General features: G+C 55.0%; 1 protein-coding gene across 1 annotated transcript; it reads right to left on the bottom strand.

Annotated features, from left to right (window-relative positions):
• Nucleotides 1–1,303: 1,303 nt before the first annotated feature.
• Nucleotides 1,304–3,839, bottom strand: CCDC71 (coiled-coil domain containing 71). Its single transcript, XM_065408022.1, has one exon. The coding sequence runs from the start codon at nucleotides 3,791–3,793 to the stop codon at nucleotides 2,606–2,608; it is 1,188 nt and encodes a 395-aa protein (XP_065264094.1). The 5' UTR covers nucleotides 3,794–3,839; the 3' UTR covers nucleotides 1,304–2,605.
• Nucleotides 3,840–12,423: the final 8,584 nt, after the last annotated feature.

A 12,423-nucleotide genomic window follows, 5' to 3' on the forward strand; every position in this document is an offset into this window, starting at 1 on the left:
TAGAGAGGAGAGAAGGAGGAACAGAGCGCTCCCAACTGGCTGGAGCTCTGAGCCCTCTGGAAACTGGGAAGATCCACTGGAGGGCAGGCTATCCCCAGCCTGCTTGAAACACAGGGAAGGGAGGGAAATGGGAGAGGAGTGATCAAACAGCCCCTGTTCACCCAGTGCCACTCCTGCAATGGGAACACTTTGCAAAATTAAAACACAAGGGCTGTGAAAACAAAGAGTGAAAAGGAAACATTTCCATCCTATAGCCAGTCCGGGGCAGCCACTGAAGGGCACGTCCTATGGCGGGGTGAGCACCTGGCCAGCGATGGCATTAGCAGCTAGCAACTCCCGACAGCGCGACTGCTGTGGGGCTGGGGGGGCAGCTGTGCCCTCTTGAATGGTGCTCCACAGATTGGCCAGATACTGTTATGGAGGGTGCTCGCTTTCCAAGGAAGCAACAGCTAGGAGCCACCGTGTGAAGTGGAAGAGCAGATTAGCGGAGCCAGCCGACGCCAGGTGGGACACTGCATGCCATGGCCTGTGGTTGCTGAATCCCCTGTACCACACAGCACATGGAGGCACTGCTCCGGCACCCCAGAGCCGACCCATCCCAACAGTCCAGAGGATGCTCTAGGCATCAGCTGGCAGAAGGCTGTGGGTTGGGGGGCCTGGAAAAACCTGATTTCACCGGTGTAAGGGAAAGGGAAGTCAGGCCCCGGGGTCCAGCTGGTGCTGCAGGGAGAGGAGCTTCTCTGACCCCCCCTGCTGCTGCCTATGCATTACAGGCAATAGCTTAATATGCTGCTCCCTCATTGGACGCACAGCTCGTCCATGCATGCAACGAAGTGTGCGACCTTCTGGTGTGCTTGTGTGTTAACAAAACAGGGCTTCCCGGTAACGAGAGACCTCCCACAAACAGTCTCAGCACTTTGGATCGACTCTCCTCTGGAGAAGGGGGGGAAATGTCCCTTTCTGTTTTCATGGTCTCTAGATTGAGAGTCCCTGTTAGTCAAGTGCGAGATGACAAAGGCTGTCTCTCTGTGCAGGGCGATGGTCACGCCCCATCCAGCACTGACAGTCGGAATTTTACAATAGTTCACATGCAATTGGCAATTCCCTTCCAACAGCAGAAGGCAGAACCAACTGTAACCAGTGACGGCTCTGCCTTCAGATCACACCCAGCACCGTAACTGCCAGTGAGATAGGCATATTCCCAGCCTGTACCTGCCAGACTCTCCCAGTGAGGAGGGAAGGAGGCACCTACCCCTTGTTTTCTCCTGCTCCCCTGAACATAGAACTAAGCACGGAGACTCTAAGCAGAGAAAGATTTTATACCCTGCAGCAGATCATCACCCTAAAATCCCAGAAGAGCTGGCAAATCTGAAATCCAGGATGAGAAATAAATATACAGTGGCTTAACCCCGCGCAAACCACTCCCCAGAAACTAATACCTTATTCTCTTGAAATGTTAAAACATTGCTGGAAACTCGTTTGATGAACCTGCTGCTGCTGTGCTCTGGTTCTCATCCCCTGGAGCCAGCAGAACGTTAGCAACACTCGATACATTCAGAATCACAGTGGGCGAGTTCTCGACCTAACCCGCAAGTCACTGGAATGTTCAGCGGCACTCAAGTGAGGACGGTCTGGCCAGGAAATATTAAGTATCCGCTGATTGGCAGCCCCAGATCTTGGGTCGACAACCAGCCACAAATTCATTTCTTAAGTTAACAGATGGGGCATGACAGCACCTTTCCCCCGGCGCTCTTTGGAAGCAAACCCACAGGAAGCATTTAGCATTTCTGCTAATAGCGAAAGGGGGCAGCACCCAGAGAGCCATCAGACAGACTCAGAGCTAACAGCCCAATCAGCCCTCCCCTACTTTCCATTTTCTTTGCCGAGGTCACCTGAACAGGATAGACCTAAACTCAGCTACGAGCTGGTAAGTCTCCATCTGGCATGGTGTTTCCAGAGACAAATGTGTGGCTATAATTCTGCCTGCTTCTGAGCTTCTCAAGAGAGCCCAGAACAGACAGGTAACAACACTGACGATGGGAAAGAAACCCGGGCACCTTTCGACAAAAGACTGACTGAAGGGCAAACCCAGCTCCAGAGGGGCGGAGGAGACGTGTCTTCAGACAGTGCCAGGGCATTGTGTGTGTGTAGATATATAGATATAGAATAAAGTTATAAAATTTGATCAAAATAAAACCAAGAAACGTACAGCTTGAAAAAGAGCAAAATATCACAGTGCATGAACGTCAGGAGAAAGTCACGCGCTCCCCACTGCACAGACATACGCTCCAGCACGTTCAGAAAAGCACAGCACAGAACACTAGCACCTGGCTTCGCTCAGCTCACCACGGGGGCTGGGAGGCTTTGTCCTGGGAGTCGTTGTCCTGTATTTCTAAACACGGTTTTGTACTCGCGCAGTCCAACTCTGCAGAATGTTGCCAGGCAGCCAGCAACAGCCGTGGAGCAAGCTGCCCAAAGTCTGCAGGTACCAGCTGTGATACTGTTGCCGGACACTAGAGAATGAAAGTGTCTCTTACACATCTCCACAGCCTGGCAGCTGGTTCACACTTCTGTATTGAAGAGAAAAGTGACAAAAGGAAGGAACTCAGGGGACACTGTGAGAGGGGGACAATGGCTGGATGCTGATCACAGGGGACAGGTTAACCCTAAGGATCTTCTGTGCTCTCCTCCTCACTTCATCGTCTGACGACGAGCTGTCCACCTTAATGGCCCGGGATCTCAGCAGGTTCAAAGTGCTCTGACCTAGTTCAGGTTTATTCATGGCATTTTTCTTCTTCTTCTGTGGTGCTTCTTTCACCTCCTCGGCTCGTTTCCTTTTCTGCCCAACAGTCTCCTGACTACTGCTGTCTTTCCATTCAGTTCTCCCCATCGGAACTTCCTTGGCTTTATTTTTAAAGGCCTTGGCTTGTGACCCCCCACTGCAACACTGAGATGAGCTGCCTGTAATCCTACCATTCAGGATTCCAGATGCTTTGCAACCATTACTCTCCTTTAGCACCCCACCTTTCGTTCCCTTCAGAAGCGTTACAGCTAGAGCGGGAGAATCTGGCGCTTTCTTAACTACGTGTTTATAGTCTTTGGGGTCGAACTGCCCTGAGGGTAGCTTAGTGTTCTGCCTCGAGGCACCCGATGCCTTGAGAAGCTTCAGGTCCGAGGGGGAGATTCCAAGATGCCCCTGTTTGTATTTGGACTCCAAACAGGATGCTGTGGCTTTCAGTGGGACCAAGGCTTCCAGAACGACAGAGAGTCTCATGGCTGGATACACGTCAGGGTACATATTAGCTGGGAAGCCCATTGCTGAGGCCTTCGATGTGCCTGACCGTGTCTCTTTCAAGGAGTTGAGCAGCAGGTTTGTGGCACTCCCTTTAGAGACAGGCTTGGTGCGAACGCTAGGAGAGCTGACTGAAACCTCCGCAAGTGTCCCAGGCACCTCGGCTGTCACGGCAGGGCTTCTAACCGGCGCTTTCGTACAGTCAGAGACAGCAGCGCCTGTGTTTGAATTGTCTCGTGTGCTCTCTTGTGTCTGGCTGGGAGTATCCGCTGTGCAGGAGCTGTACCCATAAACATCCTTGCTCCTTAAGACGGTGGGCTGGTAGCCTTCCTCCTTGAGGCCTTGGAGAAAGGCCACCAGCTGGGTTTCGGTATCTGAAAGGTCCTTGGACATGGGGTTGAAGACTCTGAGGGCTTCCTCCAGGGCTTTCTGTCCTGCAGAAGAGATTCTTGACCAAGAATGGACAGCTTTTTCTTCCACATTGTTCACCTCAATATTCATGGCATTAGGGTAGTAGGAGCTTCCAATAGGTCCAAATTCCTTGAAAACCAACGCTGGACACCTCAAAGGGAAAGAAAAGACAGTTAGCACAACCCAAACACCAATCTCCAGGCTTCTAAGGGAAGGCTACCGAGAACCCTCTGAGATCTTAATGCCAGTGACCATCTAGTCCAGGGATCGGCAACCTTAGGCATGCGGCTCACCAGGGTAAGCACCCTGGCGGGCCGGGTCGGTTTGTTTACCTGCCGCGTCCTCAGGTTCGGCCGATCGCGGCTCCCACTGGCCGCGGTTCGCCACTCCAGGCCAATGGGGATGGCGGGAAGCAGTGCGGGATGAGGGATTTGCTGGCCACTGCTTCCCGCCACCCCCATTGGCCTGGAGCGGCGAACTGCGGCCAGTGGGAACCGCGATCAGCCAAACCTGCGGACACGGCAGGTAAACAAACCGGCCCAGCCCGCCAGGGTGCTTATCCTGGGGAGCCGCGTGCCAAAGGTTGCCGATCCCTGATCTAGTCTGACCCCCTGCGTAACCCAGGCCAGAGAAGCTCACCCAGTGATTCATGCATCCAGACTAATCATTTGGGGTTAAAAGACCACATCTCTTTTAGAAAAACAGCCATGCTTGGTGTGACGATTTCACGTGACGGAGAATCCACCACAATTGCTAGGGCAGCTGTTCCAATGGTTAAACACCCTCACTGAAAAGTGTGCACCTTATTTTCAGACTCACACTTCAGCCTGCAGCCTCTTTGTCAGCTAGATCAAAGAGCTCTCTGCTACAGAAATCCTCTCCCTGCGTAGGCGCTTACCGACCAGGATCAAGCCATCTCAGCCTCTTCTTCAGTAAGCTAAAGAGACTGAGCTCCTTAAATCTCTCATTATAAGCCATGTTTCTTCCAACACTCTGACCATTCTCTGCTCCGGTTTTTCAACAGCTTTTCTGAAGTACGGACACCAGAATTGGATCCTATTCCAGTAGTGCTCTCACTAGTGCTGTATACAAAGGCAGTATGACCTCCCTCCTCCTACTTCCTTTCCCCTGTTTATACAAACGTCTGCAATTTTCTGTCACACAAACCGTTGTTCATCCAAGGACGCTCACTCTGCAAAGACAATACAAACGTGTTTTTCACTGAGGCAAGAAACCACCACAGAAACCCGGCTATGATGCAGGAAATGGAACTCACTGGAGGTCTGCGCACCCGGGGCTGAGGGCCAGCACAGATATTACCTTTAGCAGCACTCAGCTACCTACGCTGGGGGAATGGCGCTAACGGCTGAGTACAGGACGCAGACCAGACAGGAGCCAGCCTGGCAGAACACTCTGCTGGAACTGGAGTCAGCCGACACTAGGCCAGCAGGCTGAAGCCAACACGGACGCAACGGGCTGATGCTACGGCTGGAAATGGCAACTAAAGGCTGACAAAAACGGGAAAATGTGAAGAGTTGGTAAAACCTGTAGCCGCTGCGACAGATCTCGAACCAGTAAGAAAGTGGAATTCAGTGTTTATCAAACATTCCCTTCAAAGACATTCCAAGGTCTGAGATAGATAATGAAAGAGGGAAGCACCCAGGTTATGGTGATGACTGAAAAATGACCAGCTCATAGATAGATTCCATAGGTATTCTCACGGCCGTAACCTCCTTCCAGAATTATTGTTTTTATTACCAGAGCACCTAGGAGCCCCAGAGAGATGGGCCCTCCCCAAAAAGCTTCTAACCCAACTATAAAATGAGACCCAACCGAAGGATTTAGACAGACGAGGGGCACAAGGGAACAATGAGACAATATGGGTCAGTATGATCAGCAGTGGTCTCTGTCAATGTTTGTGTCGGTCTCGTGGCCAAGGAGAGGTTAAGGAGGGTTTTGAAGGTGGATGATGAAATAGCTTTGGGGGGGGGGGCGCTATTGGGAGCTCCTCCCAAGTATGAGGGGCAGCGCTGGAGAAAGCGTGTGTAGGCGATAGAGGCTGACCTCACGGCCAATGGGAGATGGAGGTCGACAGCCTGATAGTGAATGAGAGGAGAAAGGGAGGGAGGAGATAGGCCAGGAAGGCAAGTGAAGACAAGTAGCTTGTGTTTGATAGACTAGAGAATGGGGAGCCAGTGGAGGGATGCAGAATCACTAACGTGTTTTGAACAGGGTGCAGAATATTCAATTGTCATCTGGGAATTGGAACCTGCACCAAGAACAAAGATGGCCAGCACACCTTCCTGTGGATTTGTGAAATGCCATTTTAATACAGAAACAGACCAGGAGTGTTCTTATTTAATATATATTTATGTTCATAAAAAAGTATAGTTTAAGAAATGACTGTCTGATAAAATGTAAATGGTATCGCATCTAAACAACAAAATTGTCTCTTGCTGCACCCCAAGTTTGTTCACCCACATGCCAGGTGATGCCCTCAATAAATCAAGTGATGTAACGTGCATCCACTGGGATGGTGAATCTATGATTCTATAGATAAATGACCCAGAAGTCCATACCCCTAGTCACTAGAATAGCTTTTGGCCATCAACATAATGCCTCCAAACACAAAGGGGCAATTTAAGGTGTTAACAGGACAAACCCTTGTGACGGGTTCAGACACCTTCACAACATGTGACAATTCCAGAACAAAGAGGATTCCGCAGAGTCAATAATGTGACACTCTGCAGGAGTGATCAGTGGAAAGGAGTTAACTCCTCAAAACTTCAATGATATTTGGAAGAGGCAAGCAGAGGCTTCTTAGAAAGGCCGTGTCATGTGGCTGAAGGCCATGGAGGGGGTATATATAAAGACACAATCTGCACAGAAAGAAACCAACTGAAAACCTCCCTATGGCAAGGCCATTCCTTGCCCTTGGCTTCTCCTGCCATTTCATGCTCATTAAAAGCTCAGCTATGCATACTTTCCCTCCCAGGGTGAGGTGCACATTCCTAATCAGCACATCCTACACAGACACCAACTAGCAGCCATCTCCCAGGGCTTGGGGTGAAACGAACTGTCTGCAGGACTCTACCTTCTCAAACCGAGCCATTTACACCACTTTTTGGGTAGTCAGGAGCCAGGTTAGAGAGATGGGGTTTAGGCATGACAGCCCCATTCCACCCAGCCTACCCATCGAGTGTCTAGTGGCTGCGAATCCACTGCTACAGAACAGCGCTTCCTGGGCTCAGTATCTCAGCCGCTGAAGCAAACCCTCCCACCCAGAACCAAACTGTGCTCAAGAAGCTAATCAGTCCCTAAAACATCAGCAGCACCCAAGCCACTGGGAAGGACAAATGAAAAACAGAGCCAAGTGAGCTCCGGCAGATCCCGGCTGGGAGCGGCTGCACTCACCCTGCAGTGAGGCTCCGTGAGAGGGAGACTGGCCGTTACAAAGCAGGGTCTGAACCCAGAGAGAGGAGACTGTGCAGCCAGTGGGACAGATTCGCTTTCTCCTCAGTGTCTAGAACAGGGGTCGGCAACCTTTCAGAAGTGGTGTGCCGAGTCTTCATTTATTCACTCTAATTTAAGGTTTCGCGGGCCAGTCATACATTTTAACGTTTTTAGAAGGTCTCTTTCTAGAACTCTATAATATATAACTAAACTATTGTTGTATGTAAAGTAAATAAAGTTTTTAAAATGTTTATGAAGCTTCATTTAAAATTAAATTAAAATGCAGAGCCCCCCGGACCGGTGGCCAGGACCAGGGCAGTGTGAGTGCCACTGAAAATCAGCTCGCGTGCCGCCTTTGGCACACGTGCCATAAGTTGCCTACCATGGTCTAGAATATAATGAAGTGTGAGAAAAATCTCTCCGCTGATTATCCAGCATCAGAAGAGACGTCTGTTCAAAGGGCAATGCGGAAAAACTGCCCGACGTGGGGAGAGAGGAGCCAGAGGATGGGGATGGCACTATGTAGCAACCCATGAATGAACATAATGACAAATGGCAGAGGGGCTTAGCCCCCCAGTGTAGCGCACACCCCACCGTGGGCAGGTCGCACCTGCCCGAGACAGATTCTGGAGACACTTTGGCAATACCTGGAGAGTTTGTTGTGCCAATAAAGTCTCGTTGACCCGTGGGTGGAGGCAGCACAGGGCGGGTTGCACAGGTGCACTGAACCGCTATGTATTTCTTTCATGGCCTCATTGCTACTTTTTATGATTACTTGAAATTATTCACATTATGAACAGAATCAACAGCATGGGATAGACCCCGCAGAGGAAAAGCCACCCAGACCTGCCCGAACCCAGAACCGCTCCTGACCACTGGTGCCCCCCCACTCACACTCAGCACTAGGCGACTCCGGATTGACTCCGGCTGCAGCGGTGGTGGGATGTGTTTGGTGCAGACAACGTGTGTCAAAGGAGGATTTAAAGCTGGCCCATCTGCCCAGGAGAAAGGCTGTCACTCCTAGCTCCCGGTTCCCCGCAAATGACCTCCCCAGCTACTGCATCTTGCCCACCCTGTCTCACTACAGGCCCAGATCCAACTCTGGTTCTCGTAACACGAGTATGGGTCACTAACAACATGGGGGCAAGTCCTGACTACCCCAGCGAGCCAGGGGACCAGGGAGCATGGGGAGCTCTCTGAGGGACGGGGGGCCCAGCGCTTTGGAGGAGGGGCCTGAGCATCTCTCGGGAATAGAAGGCAGAAGACAGATGCTGAGGATAACAGAGCACCCTTGGGGACAGGGTGAGGATGGAGGCCCCCAGGGCAGGGCAAATAGGAGACTGGGCAGCAGGGCTGGGCAGTGGGACAGGCCATCGGGCAGGAGGAGCTGGGGGGCTGGGCAGTGGGACAGCCGGTTGGGCAGGAGGAGCTGTTGGGCAGGGCCAGCAGAGGAGCAGGCTGGGGCTGGCAGAAGAGCTAAGGGGCAGGGCTGAGGACCAGAGCCGCGGGGCAGAGGTGGGCGATGGGGTGGGGTAGGGGGGCCGGGCAGTGGGACCAAGCAGTGGGGCAGAGTGGGGGGATTGGAGCAGAGGACCAGACAGTGGGGCAGAGTGGGGGGCAGTGGGGCAGCACTGGGGGACCAGGCAGTGGGGCAGAGTGGGGACTGGGTGGGGATGGATCTGGGGGGACCAGGCAGTAGGGCAGGAGCACTGGGGCAGCGAGGGGGGCAGCAGGGTAGGACACAGAGATAGGTGGTGGGACGGGGCTGGGCAGTAGGGCAGAGCAGGGGGCGGGGCCAGACAGTGGAGTGGGGTCAGGCGATTGGGCAGACGATGTGGGCAGGGGCGGGTAGTGGGGCCAGCAATGGGGCAGAGCAGGGGTCAGGCGGACTGGGCGGTGGAGCAGGGGGCAGAGCAGGGGGGCTGGCAATGGGGCAGAGCGGGGAACCGAGGGGGTGGGGCGGGGCAGGGCAGGGGCTGGGGGGTGGGGCTGGCAATGGGACAGAGCAAGGGACAGGGGCTGGCAATGGGGCAGGGGGGTGGGATGGGGTGGGGCAGGGGGGCGGGACCCGGGGCGGTGGGGCAGAGCAGGGGGTCGGGGCAGGACAGTGGGGCTGGCAATGGGGCAGAGCAAGGGACAGGGGGGCTGGCAATGGGGCAGGGGGTGGGGCGGGGCAGGGGAGCGGGGCGGGGCAGGGCAGGGGACGGGGGGACCAGCAATGGGGCGGGGAGGTGGGGCAGAGCGGGGGGGCGTGGCCCGGGGCGGTGGGGCAGAGCAGGGGGCGGGGCCCGGAGCAGGGGGCGGGGCCCGGAGCAGGGGGCAGAGCAGGGGACAGGGGGGCCGGCAATGGGGCGGGGCGATGGGGCCGGGCGGGGGGGGGCGAGCGGGGGGGCCGTGGGGGCGGGGCGGCCGCGGCTCCTCCCCTCGGGCCCGGCGGGCGCAGCGCGGAGCCCGGCAGCGCCCCCGCCCGGGCCCGGCCCAACCTACCGGCCGCCGCGGAGCCCGCACCCGCCGCTGCGCCGCCGCCGCTCCAACATGGCTGCCCGCCGAGCGCCGGAAGTGCCGTCCGCTTCCGCTTCCGGCCCCCCGCCCCCCACCCCCAGTCTCCTCCCACTGACCCCCCCAGATCCCCCACCCATGAAACCCCACTGACCCCCCCAGATCCCCCACCCATTAAACCCCTCTGACCCCCTCCCCCAGACCCCCACCCATGAAACCCCACTGACCCCCCCAGATCCCCCACCCATGAAACCCCACTGACCCCCTCCCCCAGACCCCCACCCATGAAACCCCACTGACCCCCCCCAGATCCCCCACCCATTAAACCCCTCTGACCCCCTCCCCCAGACCTCCACCCATGAAACCCCACTGACCCCCCCCAGATCCCCCACCCATTAAACCCCTCTGACCCCCTCCCCCAGACCTCCACCCATGAAACCCCACTGACCCCCCACCCCCCAGTCTCCCATTGACCCCCCCAGATCCCCCACCCATGAACCCCCCCAGGTCTCCTCCCACTAACCCCCCACCCATGAAACCCCCCAGACCCCCCACTGACCCCCCCAGTCTCCTCCCACTGACCCCCCTGCCCCCACCCATTAAACCCACAGACCCCCATCCCCAGATCCCCCCAGTTCCCCACCCATGAAACCCCCCAGACCTCCTCCCACAGACCCCCCAAGTCTCCTCCCACTGACCCCCAACCCTGACCCCCACCCCCAGTCTCCTCCCACTGACCCCCTCGCCCCCCATGAAACCCCCAGACCCCCTCCCCCAGACCCCGCCAGTCTCCCACTGACCCTCCCGGCCTCCCACCCATGAAACCCCCCAGACTCCCACCCTCAGGCCCCCCCAGTCTCCTCTCACTGACCCCTCTGATCCCCTCCCCCAGACCCCCCCAGGTCTCCCATTGACCCCCCGATCCCCCACCCATGAACCCCCCCCAGGTCTCTCCCAGGCCCCCCTCACCCCATGACCTACCTGACCCCCACCCCAGACCTCCAACCCCTTCCCACTGACCCCCCTGGCCCCCAACCTCCCCCTCCTAACCCCAATTGATCCCCTCACCCCATGACTCCCTCACCCCAATGAACACCCCTGACCTCTCACTGACCCCACCAGACTCCACTAGCCATGAACCCCTTGATCCCCATCCCCACACAGCTCCACTGACACCCCCAGACCCCTTCACCCCATGACCTTCCAGACCCCCTCACCACATTACCCCCCACTCCCTCAGTGACCCCACCCCCTGGCCCCCATGAATCCTTGTTGTACTTAAAGTACTGCACAGGATCTTTTCAGGGGGAATAAGGCAAAACGCCACATTTATTAGTAATACATGTATTAATTAACACTGTTAATTAATTTGTTAGTCTTTAAGGTGCCACCAGATTCCTTGTTGTTTTTATTAATTAACACTGTATCATATGCATATGATAGATAATGTTTTCACCCCTCAGCTCACAGAGAGACGAGATTACACGCACACACACACACACTCCGTCTTGTTGTTGTTACCAACTAGTTGCTCCCCTTAACTTCACTGGCCAGGTGAGTTAGATGGGGGAGGGGGTGGAGCCGGGCTTCTGCTGATCCGGATCAATGCTCCCATGTTGACAAGACGAGACCCGGGGTCCTCTGCGAGACACCTCACTTTTAGAGCAGCTTCCCTCTCCTGCAAATCTGTACCAGCTTCAAAATCTGTGTTTGTGTCCAGTCCTTTGTGCTGCTTCCTTCTGGGGGTTGTCCCAATGCTGCAAAGAGGGTGTTTCCAAAAGAAGGTGCTCGCTTCTAACCCCCGAGGCGTCAGTATGTCTGATCTTCTTTAATGAGCCCACTTGACAAGTTTTATTGTCCTTGGGTCTGGCTCCCAGCCCCTCTCCAACTGTTGCAGCTGTCTGGAGGTGCTGCCTTCCACGCCTTCCTCATCCACACCTCGTTCATTCAACAGGGCAATTGATTAAGGGAGTTGGGGGGGAAGAGCTTGTTCTACTGCTAGCAAAAAGACATTTTTCTTCTACTTTAACTATCCTTAGGGGCTATAACATTATACCAAGGCTTAACACAAAGTTTCTACATGAGGCTTTGATACAAAGTTTCCATATACCAAGGCTCATCAATACAAGGTTTCTATATTAGGCCTTGATACAAAGTTTCATGAAAACAGAGGTCACACGTGGGTGACCCACTACAAGGTTATATGAAGAGGCACAATGTAAAGTCATATGAAAATTATCAGAGATTTATCTATATCCTCCTGACACCCCCCCCCAGACCACCAGCACTCTCCCCAGGTTCCTCGCTGACACCTCAATAGGCCCTCATAACCCTGCCAGTGACCCCACAATAGGGCCCCTAATTCTCCATTGACCCAACACCCCCGCACTGAACCCCTCTGACCCCCTCCCCCAGACCCCCACCCATGAAACCCCACTGACCTCCCCCCAGATCCCCCACCCATTAAACCCCTCTGACCCCCTCCCCCAGACCCCACTCTGCTCCCACTCTGCCATGGCTCCCAGGAGTTCCCTACCAGGCTCCTCTTGCACCTCCACTGACACTCCCAGGAGTCCCCCTAGACTCCTCACTAGCCCCCAGGGACTCCTCCTACCAGGTCCCCCAGATACCTTCCACTTGGCTCCTCAACACTCCCTAAAATCCCTTAGCAAATACTCATCACCCCCACCAGCCCCAAACATTTCCCAGTGGCCCCCACCAACATTCTCTTGGAGAGACCATGAACGTCCCCCAGCTCCTTCACCAAC

The sequence above is a fragment of the Emys orbicularis genome, chromosome 7 (genome assembly GCF_028017835.1).
Source record: "Emys orbicularis isolate rEmyOrb1 chromosome 7, rEmyOrb1.hap1, whole genome shotgun sequence".
Lineage (NCBI taxonomy): Eukaryota > Metazoa > Chordata > Testudines > Emydidae > Emys > Emys orbicularis.

Coding starts and splice junctions, on each gene's coding strand:
- CCDC71 (XM_065408022.1), bottom strand. CDS start 3,793: ATGAATATTGAGGTGAACAATGTGGAAGAAAAAGCTGTCCATTCTTGG.